The 22,642-nt window shown below is 47.5% G+C and overlaps 1 protein-coding gene across 1 annotated transcript in view; it reads right to left on the reverse strand.

Annotated features, from left to right (window-relative positions):
- Positions 1 to 3,158: 3,158 nt before the first annotated feature.
- The window catches only part of RAB11A (RAB11A, member RAS oncogene family), a 38,844-nt gene continuing 19,360 nt past the window's right edge, over positions 3,159 to 22,642 (reverse strand). The window contains exons 4-5 of the mRNA XM_077263287.1: positions 14,119 to 14,199; positions 3,159 to 3,944 (exon numbers count right to left, since the gene is read on the reverse strand). Of these exons, the coding sequence (XP_077119402.1) occupies positions 3,805 to 3,944; positions 14,119 to 14,199 (221 nt within the window). The 3' untranslated portion in view covers positions 3,159 to 3,804. The remainder of the gene's footprint in view (positions 3,945 to 14,118; positions 14,200 to 22,642) is intronic.

Genomic DNA, 22,642 nt, shown 5'->3' on the forward strand with positions numbered 1-22,642 from the left:
CTATGTTTTTGTACAATCTCCTTAAAGTGAGGGTGAGTAACAAAAACATTTTTAACACGTTTAGTCTTTTTGAAAGACACCACATGTTCGGGCTCTGAAGCAGAGTCCTCAGTCACCTTCAGGGTCTTGTTTACCGCCTCAATGAGAGAGTCAAGGGACTCTTGGGAGGAGGGGGGTTCCTGAACGTAGGAGATGTCGGACTCATATTCAGAGTCATCCGAGTTTGGGGAAGGTGACCTGGAAGCAGCGCTTGCAGGTACTGAAGGGCCCGCTAGCTCTTGGTCAGGGGATGAAACGTGAACACGTTTTCTGGGACCCCGGGTAGAAAGTGAACGGGTACGCCCCCTACTGGTAGAAGAATCCATACCGTCGTCTGAATCCTCCACGGTCCGACCTGGAGGGGGGCCCCGGAGGGAGTCAATTGCCCTGGCTAGGGAAGCCACAGATCGTGACAGAGAGGTTGCCCACTCAGGGGGGCTAGGCCCTACCGGGTCGACGGCTGCGGCATCGGTGACGGTACCGGCGTCGGCAAGGAGCGGCTGCACAGAGGGTGAGACGCAATCTGCACACAAAGGACTAGTGTGGGCTCGGGGCAGGGCCGCATTGCAGGTGGCACATACAGTGAAAAATACTGTGTGCTTCTTGTTACCCTTTTTTGTCTCCTTGGATTGAGACATAGTGCCTTAAGAACAGAGCGGGCAGTATTGCAGAGAAAGGGTTAAGCTTTCTTGGAGCAGCTTACCCACGGTCCTGTCTGTGTCCCCAGAGAGAGATATGGCGGTTCTTTCCAGGAGTTCTCCTTGGAGCGCTTGTAGAAGCGTGGGCTCCGTGCAGAGAGAGAGGAAATATGGCCCCCGAGATTAGGAGGGCGCCTCTCGTCCCAGACGAGAAGCGCCGATGAAGGGGGCGGAGCTACGGCCGTGGGAGTGGATTTGTCCCTTGCGGCCTACTCCGGCTGGAGAAGCCGGGGACTAAATTTATGAGGCCTGCCGACGATGTGCGGCGGCGGCCGCGACGGAGCGCCGCCGAGCACCACCGACCCCCGGTCGGCGGTGCCTCTCCCTGGGGACCCAGACCGCATCGCTGCCGCTGAGGAGGAGCAGGGGGGAGCCCCCTGAAGGTACTTACGGCCGCTATTGTTCCCGGATCTCACAGGTCTGCAGGGCGCTGCTGTGAGGATGTCATCTCAATCCATGCACCCTGGATGGGGATGGAGAGGCCCCTGATGTGCTGCTGTAGCAGAGGGGGGCTGCGGCACAACATCCCCTCCGGACTGCATACCCAGATTACATCGCTGTAATGCAAGGTCCTGGAGGGGGTTGGGGGGAAATCGGAACCAAAAAAGGAACCGTTGCCCTGGCGCAAACCTTATTCGTGCGCCATACGTCGCAGGAGAGGGACGGGGAGGTATACTCGCCGTGCTCGCCTGTTGATGGTTCGGGGGAGAGCGGACCTTATGAAAAAAAGGACCCGTCGCCCCCTTCACTCCGTTAAATAAAAAATTAAAAATTTACAGAAAATTAAAAAATCAAAAATTAAAACAAAGTTGGGGTCTGGAAAAAAGACCCAAGTGCCTCCTAAGACACTAAGCAAGAACTGGTTCAAATTGTATCCAGTGAAGGGGTGTATGCTGCAGAGGAGGAGTTAATCTTTCTGTCTACTTAGTGTCCTCCTAGTGGCAGCAGCATAACACCCATGGTCCTGTGTCCCCCAATGAGGCGTAGGAGAAACAGGGCGCGGCATGACCACTTGATCCTTAGGTTTTAAGAAAAGGGTTTCTTTAAGGTGATCAGTTCATTTTAAAAAGGGGTTGTCGGCGATTTTAGGAAAGAAACCTCCGAGTAAAAAAGCGCATCTCACCCTTCTTCCCACTATTTCAGGGGCTTCAGCCAATCCCGAAACTTAATTTAAGAGTAACCGTTTTTTTTTTAACTAATTATGTCCAGCATGTTAAGAGTTTCCAATTCACTTCAACAGTTTTTTTCCTGGTCAAAAAGTAACCCTAAAGTGGCCTCTAAACCCATTTTCTCCTGTCCATGTGCCTGGCTCCAGTATCCATACTCCGTCTCTCTGGACTTGGCATACGGATTCTCTCGGTAGAAGGGGCAGCACCTTAGGGGTGTACTTGCTCTCTAGTGAGGTAATGCAGTTCCTTGGTCTTCTGCATGGTGACATCTGCTGCATACACTTTTCCCAGGCCTCCAGTGCTCCTCTATTTTGCTGTGGCTATATTGTTTAAAGTGAACCTGTCAGCAGGAGTTTGCTACGTAAACTACAGGCAGTCATGTTGGCGTTGTTACACTGATTGAAATGATACGTAGGGTGAAGAAATCCATCTTGTGGTTCTTGTGTAATCAGTGTTAGCAGTTGATGAGTCTCGTGCTCTGGGGCAGGACTGTAGGGAGGTCTTATCCTCCTGCTCTAAACCAGGGAAACCAATTAGACCTAGGAAAGAGCTGCCCACAGGCCGCCCAGAAACAAGAGGCAATTTTCTGATGAAACCTTTTAAGTTTTTCATCCACGTGGACACTTCTTCAGCGGTGATGCATGTACAGCAAGTGGCGACTGAGGTCAGTAATTAGTGGCAGTGTTCACATCAGGACTGTGAAGTCTGTAAGCCAAACCTCAGACTCTTCAAGTTCCCTGACTCAGACTACCCAGTCCTGGTCACTACTGAGCATGCGCATAAAGTGCAGCACAGATTCATCTCAACTAAAAGCAGAGATCCTTAGATCAGGAACAGAAAATATATTTATAGGACATTTCATCACTTTCCAAATTATTATGGGAAAATTTACAGCACATCCTGCACTGTACTACTCTATCCAAGTTGTTATATATTTTAGGAGTCGGACCATTTTATAGCAACTCCACAGCCCTGGTTTACATGAATGATGTATCCAACGCCATCACTGCAGAACCTGCAGGGACCCTGGAGCAGTGGGGGTGGGGATTTGAACTGATAAAAATTGTATGGTCATTCTTCAATTTACACCATTGTCTGCTCTTCGGTCACCTTATAAATATCCTACAAACCCATTAAAAACAAGTCCTGCACCCTCTCACCGCTAAGATGGCCGCAGAAGGAGGTCTTACCCCAAATGTCTGCAGAAAGCTGCGGGAAGGCAGAGCGTGAAGAGAAAAACGTGACTTAAGGCTTAACAGTATAAACACTTTATTACACATCACACCTGTTTTTTTCCATGTAGTTTCTATAGATCAAAACAGCGGTTCTAGCAATGAGTGACATACAAGTGACATTACCTATTACTAGATTAGTGAGAAAAACAACCCAAGAACAGAAAAAAAGATCTGTTGAGTCACAAGGTATGAGGAGAATATGCCTCCAGCAGACAACATGCTTTTATTTCATATATTATACAGACATCTCTGAGTGGAGAGGAAGAAGAGGAGGATGGGGGTTAGGACAGACCTGGAATCATCTTATCTTTAGAGAAGAAAGGAGGAAGGCAGCAGAGCAAAGGGAGGGAGGAAGAGAAAGAATTAGATTGTTTCTTTAATATAGGAAGATGGAAAAATCAAAAGAATTTAAGACATGTAAAAATCCAGATGGAATAGTAAAATTAAAGTTCTTACACACATACACTCAAAAAATATATTAACAAAAATAAAGGAAAAAAAAAAGGGGGGAGAAAAAAAAAAAAAAAGAATTCCAAAGAGTCCAGTGCAGGACAGGGGGAATATACAGAGCCTGGCACCTCTAGGGCTGGTCAGGTACAGAGCCTGGCCTCTCCAGAGCTGGACACAGGGATTCAGAGCCTGGCACGTCGCAGGCAGCAGCCGTTATATGTTCTGACAGCATTGCATCTTTGGTTTATTTTCAGTGGTGGGTGGGACATGTATGGGAACTACGTTGTTACTGGGGGACATGTCATTCTCACGTCTGTCAGACATCTGCTTCTGGGACACAATGCGGTAAATCTCTGAAAAACAGAATAAACAAATATTAATGGAGTAAGTACAGGCACACAGTGTTCACATGTCTTAAAGCAGCGTGTGGGCAGGACAAGAGGGGGCATGTCTTAAAGCAGCGTGTGGGCAGGACAAGAGGGGGCATGTCTTAAAGCAGCGTGTGGGCAGGACAAGAGGGGGCATGTCAAAGCAGCGTGTGGGCAGGACAAGAGGGGGCATGTCAAAGCAGCGTGTGGGCAGGACAAGAGGGGGCATGTCAAAGCAGCGTGTGGGCAGGACAAGAGGGGGCATGTCAAAGCAGCGTGTGGGCAGGACAATAGGGGGCATGTCAAAGCAGCGTGTGGGCAGGACAAGAGGGGGCATGTCAAAGCAGCGTGTGGGCAGGACAATAGGGGGCATGTCAAAGCAGCGTGTGGGCAGGACAAGAGGGGGCATGTCAAAGCAGAGTGTGGGCAGGACAAGAGGGGGCATGTCAAAGAGTGTGGGCAGGACAAGAGGGGGCATGTCAAAGAAGCGTGTGGGCAGGACAAGAGGGGGCATGTCAAAGAAGCGTGTGGGCAGGACAAGAGGGGGCATGTCAAAGCAGCGTGTGGGCAGGACAAGAGGGGGCATGTCAAAGCAGCGTGTGGGCAGGACAAGAGGGGGCATGTCAAAGCAGCGTGTGGGCAGGACAATAGGGGGCATGTCAAAGCAGCGTGTGGGCAGGACAAGAGGGGGCATGTCAAAGCAGCGTGTGGGCAGGACAAGAGGGGGCATGTCAAAGAAGCGTGTGGGCAGGACAAGAGGGGGCATGTCAAAGAAGCGTGTGGGCAGGACAAGAGGGGGCATGTCAAAGAAGCGTGTGGGCAGAACAAGAGGGGGCATGTCAAAGAAGCGTGTGGGCAGGACAAGAGGGGGCATTATATCAGAGCTCCTCTCACCAGAAGACTCATGTGGCGGCTACAATAGTTGGACAAAAGTTTTGAGACTGACACAAATGTTACTCAAGTACAATTATTAGCATTTCATAAGTTTTTTACACTTTTATTGACAAATCAAGTTTATACAAAGACTCAATATTTACAGTGTTGTCCCTCAATTGTCATCACACAGGGCACTGGGGGAGGCACAGCAGGGATCACTGATAACGCTTTGTTTCAGGGAGGGGACAGGGGCTGTGACCGCAGCCTGTGCCCCCCGATGATGCTTCGTTTAGAGAATCCCAGCATGCACTAGTGATACTCAAACCAATAGTCATCAAACTGGAAGTAGGAAAATAAAATACAACAGCAGTAAGTGTAGTTAGAGAAATGTGGGGAATTGTTAAAGCAAGTATATTAGCTAATAGCTTAGAATTACAGAACTAAAGAGATAGGAAGTTAGGGGAAAAATGCTTTGCCTTCGGACCACCCCTTTAATGTTCACAGGCACCTTCATGCAATTTTGCATCAATGCAGGAAAATTGGAATATAGCATGTGTCACTTTATATAGCAATGTCTATGTATCCCAGCGGGTCTCTGCTTCCTGACACATTGCACTTTATGTTAATACATTTAGGTCGATGCGTTTTCTGCCCTTGAAACAGATAATTATTGCGCATAAAATAGGTAATAACAGACATTTCTCATGTGTCCTTTATTTTGTCATGATTTTTTGTGACATTAGACGGCTTATACGTTTCACAGCAGTTTTTCAAGTACTTTGAAGTAATTGTCATAAAAAGTGCACCCCTGATAGTACTTCGTAATACAGAGCAGTCAAAACAGCGTTTAGATCATGTATAGCATGTAAGTCATACAAGAGGTATGAACAAATGAAAAATTCTATTTAACCCATTAAAATTAAGTTTTAGCACCAAATTTTTTTTTTTTATTTACAAAAGGAATAATAGGAGGGAAACAAACCTCACTTTTTTTTTTAAAGCAATATGCAGTCATACACTTTGTTGGGGCAAAGCGATTTGGAGCTTCATTTTGCTGGAATGGTTTCCTGCCACAATATTTGAAGCATTTTAAGAACCCAGAGGTATTAGAACAGTCCCGGGAAAGGCAGCGCCAACACCGGAGCGGAGGATAGTTATTTTATAAAGGGAGAAATGGAAATTGAGAAGGAGTTGGCTGAGTAAGTGGACAATCCCTGTAAGGCATTTATTTAGGGGTGTATTGACAGTTTCGACCCCCCCAAAAGAGCCTTCGAAAAAACATGTATGTGCGTCAGATGACAAAGTGAACATTTTACTTTTTCTCCCCAGTCAGGGTTTTTTCCTCTGACATTGTGTGGTATAAATTACATATTAACTTCATTCTGTGGGTCTGTACGATTAACACATTTCTATAGTTTTATTTCTGTTTTACTATGTTTGCCCAACAAAAATAACTTTGCAGAAAACAAAAAATTTTGTGTTGCCATATTTTTTGAAGGCAACCTTTTTAATTTTCTGTTGACGGGGGGCCGAATAAGGGCTTATTTTTTTAAAGGCCATGTTGTAGTCTGTATTGGTACCATTTTGGGGGCAGCTGTGACTTTTCAATAGCTTTTTATTCCATCTTTTGTGAGACAAGGACACAAAAAACAGCAATTCTGGCATTGTATTTCTAATAAAAACTGGCATAACTAGTGAGCTTGCATTAAGGCCCCGTCACACACAGCGACGCTGCAGCGATACAGACAACGATGCTGATCGCTGCAGCGTCGCTGTTTTGTCGCTGTGTGGTCGCTGGGGAGCTGTCACACAGACCGCTCTCCAGTGACCAACGATGCCGAGGTCCCCGGGTAACCAGGGTAAACATCGGGTTACTAAGCGCAGGGCCGCGCTTAGTAACCCGATGTTTACCCTGGTTACCAGCGTAAAAGAAAAAAAAAAAACAAACACTACATACTTACCTTCCGCTGTCTGTCCCCCGGCGTCCGCTTCCCTGCACTGTGTAAGCACAGCGGCCGGAAAGCAGAGCGGTGACGTCACCGCTGTGCTGTGTTTTCCGGCTGGCCGGCGCTCACAGTGCAGAGAAGCACAGCGCCGGGGGACAGACACCGGAATGTAAGTATGTAGTGTGTTTTTTTTTTTTACTTTTACGCTGGTAACCAGGGTAAACATCGGGTTACTAAGCGCGGCCCTGCGCTTAGTAACCCGATGTTTACCCTGGTTACCAGTGAAGACATCGCTGAATCCGTGTCACACACACCGATTCAGCGATGTCAGCGGGACCTCAACGACCAAAAAAAGGTCCAGGCCATTCCGACATGACCAGCGATCTCGCAGCAGGGGCCTGATCGCTGGTACGTGTCACACATAGCGAGATCGCTACTGAGGTCGCTGTTGCGTCACAAAACTTGTGACTCAGCAGCGATCTCGCTAGCGATCTCGCTATGTGAGACGGGGCCTTTATAGTTTGAAGACACAATGATACAAATAAACAATACCCATTTGTATATTAATCAATTTGCACAAAGTCAGATAAAAAAAAAAAAGTATAATTTGTGTCGTAAAATTCTAAGATCAACAACATTTTAAAATGTTGACAGCCCATGTTTTTAATCATGTATTGAATAAAATGAGTTATGTTTTATATTGCACTGTTTGTCCTTTTCCTTCGCTGTATTTCTATGGGATATATGAGATTGTCCTGTAGATTAGACCACTGGTGCACCCTTGGTGTATGGTCCTACTGATAATAAAATGCTTTCTATTCTGTGGATTTTGCTCTTAACATTTTAAAATGCATTGATTGTTTTTTTTTGGGGGGGAATGAACTGTAATTTTAATTTATATAACTTTTTGGGCTAGGGATTTTTTTTAATTTTGCTCTTTTATTCAATTTTCACAGGGTAAAAGCAATTCTGTCTTTTTTACATTTCCATGAGAAAGCTAACTGATAAGCTACTTTTATAGTTTGGGTTGGTTAACCCTTTTACCCCCAAGGGTGGTTTGCACGTTAATGACCAGGCCAATTTTTACAATTCTGACCACTGTCCCTTTATGAGGTTATAACTCTGGAACGCTTCAATGGATCCTGGTGATTCTGACATTGTTTTCTCGTCACATATTGTACTTCATGATATTGGTAAAATTTCTTTGATAAGACTTGCGTTTGTGAAAAAAAATGGAAATTTGGCAAAAATATTGTACATTTCGCAATTTTCCAACTTTGAATTTTCATGCCCTTAAATCAGAGATATGTCACACAAAATACTTAATAAGTAACATTTCCCACATGTCTACTTTACATCAGCACAATTTTAGAACCAAATTTTTTTTTTGTTAGGGAGTTATAAGGGTTAAAAGTTGACCAGCGATTTCTCATTTTTACAACACCATTTTTTTTTTTAGGGACCACATCACATTTTAAGTCACTTTGAGGGGTCTATATGATAGAAAATATCCAAAGTGACCAGGAGAAATTGGGCCCCAGAAGTTGTTGTGCAATTTGTCCTGAGTACGCTGATGTGACGCCCCAGGATCCTGGTTGTCACAGTGGCATTGCTTTCCTCACGGGGAGAGTGATGTCACGCTTGGAAGCGATGGAGGATTCCTTTTAACAGGTAATTAGCACATACAACACCATTCTGACTTCAGGCCAGAAGGGGGAGCTCTACACCCAAAATCAGGGAAGCTGCTCTCTCTTTGGTCGGGAGGAGGAGTTAGTTGCTAGGCAGTTGCTAGGCAGTTGGGAAGATTTAGGCAGTTGGGAAGATTTAGGCAGTTGGGAAGATTTAGGCAGTTGGGAAGATTTAGTCAGTTGGTGCCAGACAGCAGACTGGAGCAGTCTGAGGCAGAAGGACGGAAGAGGGGCCGTACAGCCTGAAGTGCTGTAGCTCCTAGATGGTGAGATCCAGAAGGAAGAACAGCCTTTGGCTAACGTGCCGGAGAGCGAAGCACAGGAGAGTGACAACAGGGGAGAATAGCTGGGACTGGGCTACATCCCTGATTGAGCGCAGACACCGGTGGCCGGAAGATCGAGGCTTTTGTGGGACTCTAATAAGACACATAGCAGAAACCAGCAGGACAGCTGGATTATACATCACCTGTTTGCCCTAACATCCAGGAGACAGTGTGACACAGAGCCCGGGTCATGAAAGAGACCCTGTAAAAAGGCTCGAGCCACCTGTCATACGAGTTTGTGTCCCAGTTCAACAAAGGACAGAGATAACAGAGGATCTTGCTACAAAGCCATAGGCAGTAAGGGCCTATAACAACACAGCGCTAGAAGGAAGGCTTTTAACGCCACCTGATAAAGCTGGACTCTGAACTTGCTTCCAAGCCAGCCGGACCACCACCAGCACCTGTGATCCGGTACCCTGGACTGTGGCTGCCTGAATTGCTTCAGTAAAGAGGTAAAGACACTGCAACCTTGTGTCCTCTGTTTCTTATTACACCATCTCCGTCTACACACGGGAGCCCTGGGGACCTACTTCACCTGTGGGAAGCTATACCATCTGGCTGCCATAACATCACCCCAGAGGACCCCTTTAAGCAGCATCAGTCACCCCTGACCGAATACCACAGGTGGCGTCAGGAACTTTCATTATTTCTACAAATCCCTTTAAAGACCGTCCCTATAACATGGGCGCCCAGGGCCACGGACCGGGTTGCTGCTGCCGTGACACGTCCCTTTAAGTACCGGATCCGGTACAGAGTACCCCACTGCCCTGACGGGCGACTCACTGATACTCCATATGTCGGGGTAAACCACTGTTTGGGCGCATGGCAGAGCTCATTAGGGAAGGAGGGCCGTTTGACTTTTCAATGCAAAATTGGCTGGAATTGAGATCGGACGCTATGTCGCGTTTAGAAAGCCCCTGATCTGCCTTAACAGTGGAAACCCCCACAAGTGACACCATTTTGGAAAGTAGACCCCCTAAGGAACTTATCTAGATGTGTGGCGAGGACTTTGAACCCCCAAGTGCTTCAAAGAAGTTTATAATGCAGAGTCGTGAAAATAAAAAATCATTTTGTTTCACAAAAATTATTTTTTCGCCCCCAATTTTTTATTTTCCCAAGGGTAACAGGAGAAATTGGACACACCCTTAGCCTGAACACACCCCTAACCCCATCACATTTTTTTTTTCTTTATTTAGGATTAAAAAAATACGTACCGTATATACTCGAGTATAAGCCGACCCGAGTATAAGCCGACCCCCCTAATTTTGCCACAAAAAACTGGGAAAACTTATTGACTCGAGTATAAGCCTAGGGTGGAAAATGCAACAGCTACCGGTGAATTTCAAAAATAAAAATAGATGCTCCATACTGTTCATTATGGCCCCATAGCTGTGCCATATAGTGCTCTGCACCATTATTGCCCCATAGCTGTGCCATATAGTGCTCTGCACCATTATTGCCCCATAGCTGTGCCATACAGTGCTCTGCACCATTACTGCCCCATAGCTGTGCCATATAGTGCTCTGCACCATTATTGCCCCATAGCTGTGCCATACAGTGCTCTGCACCATTACTGCCCCATAGCTGTGCCATATAGTGCTCTGCACCATTATTGCCCCATAGCTGTGCCATACAGTGCTCTGCACCATTACTGCCCCATAGCTGTGCCATATAGTGCTCTGCACCATTACTGCCCCATAGCTGTGCCATATAGTGCTCTGCACCATTATTGCCCCATAGCTGTGCCATACAGTGCTCTGCACCATTACTGCCCCATAGCTGTGCCATATAGTGCTCTGCACCATTACTGCCCCATAGCTGTGCCATACAGTGCTCTGCACCATTACTGCCCCATAGCTGTGCCATATAGTGCTCTGCACCATTACTGCCCCATAGCTGTGCCATATAGTGCTCTGCACCATTACTGCCCCATAGCTGTGCCATACAGTGCTCTGCACCATTACTGCCCCATAGCTGTGCCATATAGTGCTCTGCACCATTACTGCCCCATAGCTGTGCCATACAGTGCTCTGCACCATTACTGCCCCATAGCTGTGCCATATAGTGCTCTGCACCATTACTGCCCCATAGCTGTGCCATATAGTGCTCTGCACCATTACTGCCCCATAGCTGTGCCATACAGTGCTCTGCACCATTACTGCCCCATAGCTGTGCCATATAGTGCTCTGCACCATTATTGCCCCATAGCTGTGCCATATAGTGCTCTGCACCATTACTGCCCCATAGCTGTGCCATACAGTGCTCTGCACCATTACTGCCCCATAGCTGTGCCATACAGTGCTCTGCACCATTACTGCCCCATAGCTGTGCCATATAGTGCTCTGCACCATTACTGCCCCATAGCTGTGCCATACAGTGCTCTGCACCATTACTGCCCCATAGCTGTGCCATATAGTGCTCTGCACCATTACTGCCCCATAGCTGTGCCATACAGTGCTCTGCACCATTGCCCCATAGCTCTGCCATATAGTGCTCTGCACCGTCCATTATTGCCCCATAGCTGTGCTGCTGCTGCTGCAATAAAAATAATAAAACACATACTCACCTGTCTTGCTTGCAGCTTCTCGGCGCCATCTTCCCGGCGTCTCCCTGCACTGACTGATCAGGCAGAGGGCGGCGCGCACACTATATGCGTCATCGCGCCCTCTGCCTGCAGTCAGTGAGGAGAGAGAGACGCCGGGAAGATGGAGACAGCGCCCGGCGTGTGGAACGCGGACAGGTGAATATGACATACTTACCTGCTCCCGGCGTCCCGCTCCTTCCCCCTGCCTGTGTTCGGTGCCGCAGCCTCTTCCTCTGTCAGCGGTCACCGGCACCGCTTCATTAGAGAAATGAATAGGCGGCTCCTCCCCTATGGGAGGTGGAGCAGCCTATTCATTTCTCTAATGAGCGGTCCCACGTGACCGCTCAGGGGAAGAGGCTGCTGCACCCGGAGACCGTGGGACAGGCAGGGGGAGCGCCAGGATAGCCGGAACTAGGTGAGTATGCCTCAGCGCCCTCTCCCCCTCACCCGCCGACCCTGCCACAGACCGTGACTCGAGTATAAGCCGAGGGGGCACTTTCAGCCCAAAAATTTGGGCTGAAAATCTCGGCTTATACTCGAGTATATACGGTATATATTTTTACACAGTGTATATATATATTTTAACTTTGCACAGCACTGTCAGATAAGCAATCTGACAGGCAGTGAAGGAGGCCATCTTGGATACAGGGGTCTCCATGGAGACCCTCAGAACAACACGATCACATCACATTGTTCTGAGGGTCTGAGGGAAGCACGCAGGGAGCCCCCTCCCTGCGTGACGCTTCTCTATGCCACCGGCCAGAACGCTGCGATCTTGTTTGATCGCAGTGTTCCGGGTTTAAAGTGCCGGGAGCGGTCCGTGACCGCTCCTGGCACTGGGTGTCAGATGTGAGAATCAGCTGAAACCCAGCCCCGATCGGCCGCACACCACCCGAGTGCGGCCGATCAGCTTCGACGTACTTTCCAGTCCATGGTCATACGGGCCCAGCCCACATATACGGGATAGTATGTCAGATGTCAGAAAGGCGTTAAGACAAGGACAAATACTAAAAACGCTATTTACATTTTTTAATTCTTTTTTTACTTTGCTGTTGTGATATACAGAAGAGCTACTTTTATATATGGACAGGAGATGATCACACACCTCTGTCCTGTTCCTGCGATCTGTTAGCTCCTCGGCGGCCCACCTTCTCCCCCTTCACACCGGAGTCAGAGGGGTGGAGTGGAGCATTTTATCAGGCTGCGTCACAGCTACAGCAGCAATCCAGGGCTCGTTTTAAAGCATCGAGAGTGAGTTGTAGACACATGCAGTTCTCACTTTCATCCCTGATATATCGGGCTGGGATATCAGAATCTCAGCTTTAGGGCTCGTGCAGACAAGTCCGACAAAATATGTTATTCTATGGGACTTTGCATATACGATTTTTTTTTTTCCTTAGACCGAGCCTGTCCGAAGGAGAGGGGAAAAAAAAAAAAAAAAAAAAAAAGAGGAAAAAAAGAAATCACAGCATGCACTACTTTCATCCATAAAATCTGATCACACTTGGCCATGCAAGTTAATGGGTGCGTAAAAAAAAAAGCAAAAATAAAAAAAGCGGACAAGTCTAGGATGATATCCGAGCACTATCCGATTTTCACGAACTGACAGAATGGAGAGGATGGAATTGTTTTTCACCCCCATCTTCACCAAATACGAGAAAATCGGATCCCATTGTGACCACAGAGTGTGAGGCGAGCTTGATTAGCATAATCGGACCGCGGCTGTTAGGAAATCCCTGAATGTGTTGTGGCTGTCCAACACCCAGGAGACATGTATCCGCGGGGACTTGAATAAATATATTTTGAGCACACCAAAGACACTCTGTTAGCACCTGAGCATGCTCAAATAACACCTTATCCCAGCATCACTACAGATGAGAGAAAATAAGGTAGTGCGACCGTCGCCTTAGTATAAGCAGACTCGCTGCTGTAGCGCAGATCCCAGGCTGAGATACAGCCTGATAAAATAATCCCCTTTACCCTTTTTCTGAAAAGGTGGGTGACCTCCTCCTGCCCCTGTGTAATATATGGCCATTGATAGGACTATTCGCAGGACTCTGATCCAGTGACCATGCTGGTAGTCAATAGGTGCTGGACAAGAGAAAGGCAAACCTCCTCCGGCCTGCCGGATTGTCCTGCACGGCGCTGTCACTGCGGTACGATGCACGCTCCACGCCACGCAGGAAGAGGCGCAGAGGATAGATGGATGTCATAATCCTTGTATGCGGAGCTACCAACCTGCATCATGAAAATAATGATGGCTTTAGTAATTCATCTTAAGCCGATTACCATAGGATTGGAAGAATGAGAAAATGAAAATGGCAGAGTCCGTATAGCAGATACATATGACGCCGCCATCGCGTACATTTTTCTCTTATGACCTTGGAAATATTGGCTTTTGGGGTTTCAGATACAGAACACTTATGATGACAAGGCATATGACACCGGCTCCATAGAAGGTCATGTCTGCACAGCACCGGACCCCCAACACCATACCCGCACTCTGCAATACTTCTCACAGATGACACAGGGTATTTCAGCCATACCCAGTCACCGTACCCCCGAACATTGCCATTACAGCAATAGCCAAATGTCCTTGGCCAGCAACACAGGGGAACTTATGTCCAAAGCCCCCCAGTTATACATCAGTGGGTCTACCGGGAATAAAGCCACTGTTTTATTAGAGAACATAAAGACCTGTCGCCATATGACACTTGTCAGCAATCTGCAGCCATTTCTCACCTGTCAGGATGGTCTGGAAAGCAGCCTCCACATTTGTAGAGTCCAGGGCTGAAGTCTCAATGAAGGACAAACCGTTCTTCTCTGTAACAAGAGATGTGAAAAGACATAAAACAACCATTGCATCGATTCAGGATTGCCACCACTAACACCGCCACGCTGTGCACACCAGAGATTGACTGATGTAGCACATGGTGCAAAAATAAAAAAAATGGTGCGGCAACAGTAAACTTAAATGTTTGATTAATAAAAGTGCCGGAAAAGGTTATCAAATACTGCTATAATATGTCTAATCTGAGGAATGGGGAAAAATTAGTTTTATATTTCAGGGCACGACTAAGATCAAACCGATCTGTAAGAGGGAAGGAAGGGTAGTTCCTGATAAAGGTTACTTCAGTTAGCCACAGTATTACATATATAAGCCGACCGGCTACACACACGAGAAGGGAGCTCGGCAGCCGGCATTTTCCTGCTCCCCCCGGACTGGTACTGTGAATAATCACCAGGCGCACAATCCCAAGCTCCGAGGATGTACAAGTGTCCTCCTCTGCCGTCCGCACTTTCTGCCAATATCACTCATCAGCCGACACATTACTGATTGCTGACAGTCTCCATCATGTCAACTGATAGAAAGCAGCACATTCACCAGAGGTTAAAGTCATCAATATGGTAAACAACATTTACAGATTGCGTTGTCTTATGCCGAATGCGAAGGGTCACAATGGTGACCCCCTGATCACCAGCACGGCTGGGAGAACCAGCAATGTCAGCACAGCCAGCCGTATCTATGAGAGCGGTCAGTACCAGCCACACCGCTGCTCACTATATACCTAGGTCACGGCTGTTACATCTGACTCTCTGCCAAGCATTTCTGGACACTTACCAATGAAAATCATGAGAGATCACAGAGGAAAGAAAAAAAAAAAAATCACAGCTATTCGACCTTCCATTTTACCTCTATAGTTATGAATACCAGTAAAACAAATACACTGCTCAAAAAAAAAAATAAAGGGAACGCTTAGGCTATGAGCACACGTCAGGATTCTTTGCAGAAATTTCCTGAACAAAACCGGACTTTTTCTGCAGGAAATCCACAAGAGTTTTTTTCGCTTTTTTGTGCAGATTTTTCACGTTTTTTTTCTGGAGCTTCCCAATGCATTAAACAGCGGGAAATCCACAAAAAAAAAATCAGCAAAATTAATTAACATGCTGCGTTTTTTACCGCGATGCATTTTTTTTAGCGGAAAAAAATGCAACATGTGCACAAAAATTGCAGATTGCATTCTATTAATAGGATGCGTTTTTTTGGCAGTTTTATAGCGTTTTTATAGCGAAAAAATAGAATTAGACCTACCGGTAATTCAGTTTCTAGGAGCCTTCCACGACAGCATAGGAGGTGGTCTCCATTCCCTAATGGGGGACAGGAAGCACAAGAGGTTAAAAACCCCTCCCATTAACCAGTGACTTACAACTGACACCATAGCACCGGTTACCTTTAGGTTCTCAGAAGAAAATTAGCCAAGAATGTCAGGAGGGAATTAGTGCTGTCGTGGAAGGCTCCTAGAAACTGAATTACCGGTAGGTCTAATTCTATTTTCTCTAGTTGCCTTCCACGACAGCATAGGAGGAATGCCGACCAATTCTGCACTGGGGGGGGGGGGGGGGGGGGGTAACCACAGCCTGGAGCACTTTCCAGCTATAGACTAGATCCCGATTGGACCAGAAGTCCAACCTATAATGTTTGGTAAAGGTGTGTAGAGAAGACCATGTTACGGCCCTGTAAATCTGCTCAGTAGATGCGCCAGTCCTTTCGGCCCAGGAGACAGAAGTAGATCTGGTGGAGTGAGCTTTTAGGCCTGCAGGTACCGTCATGTTCTGGGCTAGGTATGCTTCAGTTATGGCCTTTTTTATCCAGTTGGCAATAGTATTCTTCGCCACTTTTTTGCCTTTGTTTCGGCCAGTAAAATGAACAAAGAGATTTTGGTCAATCCTAAAAGATTTGGACTGCTTTAAATAGTATAGGATTACGGGTCGGACATCCAGAGTATGGAATTTTTCTTCCTCTGGATTGGCTGGGTTCTGGCAGAATGATGGGAGGACTATGTCCTGTGATCGGTTAAAGTCTGACACCACCTTTGGAAGAAAGGATGGATCGGGAAGAAAAGTAATGGAATCATCCCTGATGCTGAGGTAAGGTTCTCTTACTGATAGAGCCTGCATTTCCCCTACTCGTCTTGCTGTAGATATGGCAACCAGGAAAGCAGCTTTAGAAGATAACAGCTGAGGGGTACAAGAAGATAGGGACTCGAATGGAGAACCCGTGAGGCCTCTTAGAACGGAGTTTAAGTCCCATGATGGGACAAAGATTTGTTGTTTGGGATGATGCCTAAGTGCTGAAATAATGAATCTTTTTATCCACCGATGGCTGGCTAGATCCTGGTCAAAAACGTCACTTAGAGCTGACACCTGAACTTTCAGTGTGCTCGGCTTCATTCCTAACTTCAGCCCTTTTTGTAAAAAGTCCAATATTTGAGAAACATTTGGGTGGAAGCGGTCAGGTACATTAGGGTGACACCACGAGGAGAACCTTTTCCAAATTTTGTTATATATGGCATTGGTAACAGGTTTCCTGGATTTTTGCAAAGTGGAGATTACTGTCTCAAAGTCCTCTAGCTCGCAACACCTGGGCTTCAGCAGCCAGGCAGCCAAGTTCAATCTTCGGGGATTTGGGTGATAAAAAGGACCCTGCAGAAGATGATCGTTTGATTGATAGAGGCAGAAAAATCGGACCATCCACCCGTAGTTCTATGATGAGATGGTACCAGCTCCTCTTCGGCCATGCTGGAGCTACCAGGACAGTTGGAACTCGATTGTCCCGGATTTTCAGAAGGGTTTTTGCCAGCAACGGTATCGGGGGTAAAACATATGCCAGTCGGAACTTCTATGCATGGGCAAAGGCGTCTACTCCCTAAGAAGCGTCACTGGGATCTAGAGAGAAATATGCCTCGACATGTGTATTCTGGCTTGAGGCCAACAGGTCTCTCTCGGGTAGACACCATTTGATTGTCAACATGTTGAAGACCTCTGCTTTCAGGCTCTATTCTCCGGGCTGCATGTCCTGACGGCTTACAAGATCTGCTTGTATGTTTACAGAACCCTTCAGGTGTATTGCTGTCAATGAGAGGAGGTGTTTCTCTGCCCAGCAGAAGATTCTGCTTGATATCACTTTCAGACAGTTGAATTTCGGGCTTCGTTGGTGATTGAGATGGGCTACAGTCAGATTGTCTGAATATACTCTGACGTGATGACCTGTGATTAGACTGCTTGCTGCCAGAAGAGCCTTCTCCACCGCACTTAACTCCCTGAAATTGGACAATTTGGTACTCTCCGTTTGACTCCAGTGTCCCTGGAACGGGACCTGTAACACTACAGCCCCCCAGCCTCTTCTGCTTGCATCCGCTGTTACTGTCACCAGGGGAGGTTGTATCCAGGCTACGCCTCTGGAAAGATTTGTTTGTTTTAACCACCAGGTTAGGGACGTTTTCACTCTCCCTGGCGTATGGTTAAAGAGTTTGGATTTCCATTACAGTTTTCCAGAATGTGCGCCTGTAGAACTCTGGAGTGGGCTTGGGCCCAAGAGACTGACTGTATGCAAGCCGTCATAGACCCTAGGAGAGACATGGCCGTCCGTAGGGTAGGAGATCTTTGTTTTTTTTGAAGCTCAGAATTTTGGCTATCAGATTTTTCCGATGATCTTCTGGTAGAAAAGACCTTTGACTTGCCGAATTCAGAAGGACCCCCAAAAATCTTATTGTTTTTGATGGGAGAAGTTGGGATTTCTTCAATTTGAGAACCCAACCCAGGCCTTGTAGGATGTCCAGAGTTTTGGATACCCTCTGTTTGAGGACCTCGGCGGAAGGACCAATGGATAAGCAGGTCGTCTAGGTAAGGTACTATGGCAATGTCCAGCCTCCGTATATATGTGACACTGCCTGCGCCATGACTCTGGAGAAAACCCTTGGAGCCTAGGAAATCCCGAAAGGAAGTACATTGTACTGGTAATGTAATATTCTCTGATTCAGCCGAACCGCAAATCTTAGGTACTTCCTGTGATAGGGATGAATAGGGATATGAAAGTAGGCGTCTGAGATTCACCGTCGCCATGTAGGAGTACGGGCCTATCAGTGGAATCGCTGATTTTAGAGACTCCATTTTGAATTTGCGGTAGGTGATGTAGTGATTGAGAGACTTTAGATTTATTATAATACGAGCCTGTCCCGAGGGCTTTTTTACCATAAATATACGGGAATAATGGCCCCTTCCTTGTTCGTTCACTGGAACTATGGAAATTGCTCGAGGCCATCAGCTCCCGTACCCGATATCAAATTTTGAGCCTCCCGAGATAACGGGGAGGTGACTCTGCCAACTGTGTATGAATTTCGAAAGTCTCCCCCCCCACCGGATCGGAGTCATTGTTTTTCTTGCTGTGGCTGCTGGGGGACAAGAATATTCTTGGGTTTCCCCTTGGCATAGCTCCATCTTCCCCTTTAGCTTTGGACTGGGAGGGCCAAAAAAAAAAAAGCTTCCTGGGAGGTCTCTGTTCAGGAAGGGCTTTTTTCCTATCTGTGGCCTTTTCCAGGATATCGTCGAGAGATGGCCCAAATACATAGTCTCCTTTAAAGGGGATGGAGCACAATTTTATTTTAGAAGCTACATCTCCACTCCACATTTTGAGCCAGAGAGCTCTTCTGGCTGAATTAGTCTGGACCAGAGACCTAGCGGCAACACGAATTGACTCCATGGAGGAGTCTGCCAGGAACCCAGTCGCTCTCTGGAGAATGGGCAGAGAGTCCAAAACATCGTCTCTCAGAGTTCCCTGGGAGATATGGTTCTCCAACTCCTCTGTCCAATGAAAGAGAGACCTGGCTACACAGGTAGATGCTATATTAGACCTGAGAGCAGAAGTGGAGGTTTCCCAGGATTTTTTGAGCAGACTCTAGATTTTCCTATCCATGGGATCTTTTAATTGTGAGGAGTCTTCAAACAGTAAGGCGGTCTTTTTCGCCACTCTTGCCACCTGAACATCTATTTTCGGGATACCCCATTTAATTAAATCCTCGTCAAGGGGGAACCTGTGTTTAAAATCTGAGGGGTGGTCAGCCAATTCTCTGGAAGTTCTCATTCCAAATTAATCATATCTATGATACTTTTATGCACAGGAAAACCAATTTGTTTATCTGTATGTAAACCGAATAATTCATCCTGTACGGTCTGAGGGACAGGTTCCTCCTTTAACCCCATAGTATTCCACACTGCGGCCACCAACTCTTCAATATGTTGAAGAAAAAAGATATTTCCTGACTTCAGGAGTCTTATGGGGCTGAGAATCTTCCCATCTAGCTGAGGACGATCCATAAGACGTCCGATTCTGAGTCAGAGTGTTCCTGAAATTTCCTTTTCTTTGGAAGTGATGGCCCAGGTGAAGGTGGTGGTGGGGGAGGGGTAATCGTAGCTAATGAGGTCTGAACCTCCTGTTTGACTAATGAACGTATCTCCTCATTTAGTGAGGGATGTTCGGCTCTGACCACCTTGTCCGTACAGGATTGGCATAACGTTTTCTCCCACTTTAAGGGTAGCTTTTCGTTACAGATGGCGCATTTGCGTCTATTGGAGGTTTTATGGGCAGACTTGTCTCCCTGAAAATAGAGGGAGAGAAGTATGAGAAGGGGATTCTAAAAGACCCAAACCTTAGATGGGACCTATCCCTACCCACTTACTGGGGCCTGGGGAGCGCTGGGCTCTGCAGGTGCAGGGCAGGACATCTCTATGCTGGGATCAGCCTTACCTGAGAGAAGTCGTCTGGCAGCTTTATATAGAAATATAAATGCTGCCCCAGCGCTGGCAATCAGCCTTCCCCCTCCCCCTTCACAGTCCCAAGCAGGCATGCAGAGTGCTTCGCACGCCGTTCGGTGCTCCCAGTATCCCGGAAGCGAGAGCGTTCCCAGCAGGAACGCGAGACCAGGAAGTGATGCGCCGCAGAACGACGAGACTTCCGGGTCACCTCACAGCGCGCACAGGAGGGGGAGACGCCGGAGAGCTCAGGGAAGTCTCCGGGAAGGGAATCGCTGGTCTGCTTTACCCCCACAAGGGGACGCAGGTGGACCAGGAGAGCGGTCCCAGAATCCAGAGGAGACGGGAGCAGAAATGAGGAGGAAGGCCAGGCCCCGACCACCACTGCCCGGCAAAATGAATAACAGGTAACACTGCCGAAGCCGGCCACACAGCGTACCAGGAACCTCTCCATGCTCCATGGGGGACAGGAAAGACACTGGTTAATGGGAGGGGTTTTTAACCTCTTGTGCCTCCTGTCCCCCATTAGTGAATGGAGACAACCTCCTATGCTGTCGTGGAAGGCAATTAGAGAAAAACGCGAAAAATCCGGAACGTGTGGGCACAGCCTTAAACAACAGAATATAACTCCAAGTAAGTCTACGTTCACATTAGCGTTCGGCGCCGCAGCGTCGGGCGCCGCAGCGTCGCCGCATGCGTCATGCGCCCCTATATTTAACATGGGGGCGCATGGACATGCGTTGTGCTGCGTTTTGCAACGCATGCGTTATTTTTGGCCGCAAGCGTTGCGCGCAGAGAACGCAGCAAGTTGCATTTTTTTTCCGTCCAACTTTCGGCGAAAAAGGACGCATGCGTCGCAAAACGCAGCATTTTGTTGCGTTTTTGTTTGCGTTGTGCGTTGCGTCGCCGACGCAGCGGCGCACAACGCAAATGTGAACGTAGCCTAAATCAAACTTCTGTGAAATCAAACTGTCTACTTAGGAAGCAACACTGTTTGACAATCAATTTCACATGCTGTTGTGCAAACGGAATAGACAACAGATGGAAATTATTGGCAATTATCAAGACACCCTCAATAAAGGAGTGGTTCTGCAGGTGTGGACCACAGACCACATCTCAGTACCAATGCTTTCTGGCTGATGTTTTGGTCACTATTGAATGTTGGTTGTGCTTTCACACTCGTGGTAGCATGAGAGACTCTACAACCCACGCAAGTGGCTCAGGTAGTGCAGCTCATCCAGGATGGCACATCAATGCGAGCTGTGGCAAGAAGGTTTGCTGTGTCAGCGTAGTGTCCAGAGGCTGGAGGCGCTACCAGGAGACAGGCCAGTACACCAGGAGACGTGGAGGGGGCCGTAGGAGGGCAACAACCGAGCAGCAGGACCCCTACCTCAGCCTTTGTGCAAGGAGTATCAGGAGGTGCACTACCAGAGCCCTGCAAAATGACCTCCAGCAGGCCATAAATGTGCATGTGTCTGCACAAATGGTCAGAAACCGACTCCATGAGGATGGTCTGAGTGCCCGACGTCCACAGGTGGAGTTTTACTCACAGCCCAACACCGTGCAGGACGCTTGACATTTGCCACAGAACACCAGGATTGGCAAATTCGCCACTGGCGCCCTGTGCTCTTCAAAGACGAAAGCAGGTTCACCCTGAGCACATGTGACAGACGTGACAGAGTCTGGAGACGCCGTGGAGAGTTAATCTGCTGCCTGCAACATCCTTCAGCATGACCGGTTTGGCAGTGGGTCAGTAATGGTGTGGGGTGGCATTTCTTTGGAGGGCCGCACAGCCCTCCATGTGCTCGCCACAGGTAGCCTGACTGCCATTAGGTACCGAGATGAGATCCTCAGGCCCCTTGTGAGACCATATGCCAGTGAGGTTGGCCCTGGGTTCCTCCAAATGCAGGACAATGCCAGACCTCATGTGGCTGGAGTGTTAGCAGTTCCTGCAAGGTGAAGGCATTGAAGCTATGGACTGGCCCGCCCGTTCCCCAGACCTGAATCTGATTTAACACATCTGGGACATCATGGTTCGCACCATCCACCAACGTCACGTTGCACCACAGACTGTCCAGGAGTTGGCAGATGCTTTAGTTCAGGTCTGGGAGGAGATCCCTCAGGAGACCATCTGACGCTTCATTGGGAGCATGCCCAGGCGTTGTAAAGAGATGATACAGGCACGTGGAAGCCAAACACACTACTGAGCATCATTTCCTTGTCTTGAGGCATTTCCACTGAAGTTGGATCAGCCTGACACTTCATTTTCCACTTTGATTTTGAGCATCATTCCAACTCCAGACCACCGTGGGATATTAGTTGTGATTTACGTTGATCATTTTTAGGTTTTATTGTTCTCAACACATTCCACTATGTAATGAATAAAGATTTACAACTGAAATATTTCATTCAGTGATATCTAGGATGTGGGATTTTAGTGTTCGCTTTATTTTTTTGAGCAGTGTATATAGGTATAGCAGAGCTCCATCCTGCCATAATACAAGTGTTAACTTGTCCATTACTGCCATATGGTGTCTGAATAAGTAATATACAGTTACCAGAGAGTGCTACAGCTCTAAATGATAAAGGATGCTCAAACAGGAGAGCTGTAAAAGAGGAATACATGAGCCGGACACAAGACCCAAAAGAGGGAGGGACACAACTGATGCCATTATAT

Source organism: Ranitomeya variabilis, chromosome 5 (assembly GCF_051348905.1).
Source record: "Ranitomeya variabilis isolate aRanVar5 chromosome 5, aRanVar5.hap1, whole genome shotgun sequence".
NCBI lineage: Eukaryota > Metazoa > Chordata > Amphibia > Anura > Dendrobatidae > Ranitomeya > Ranitomeya variabilis.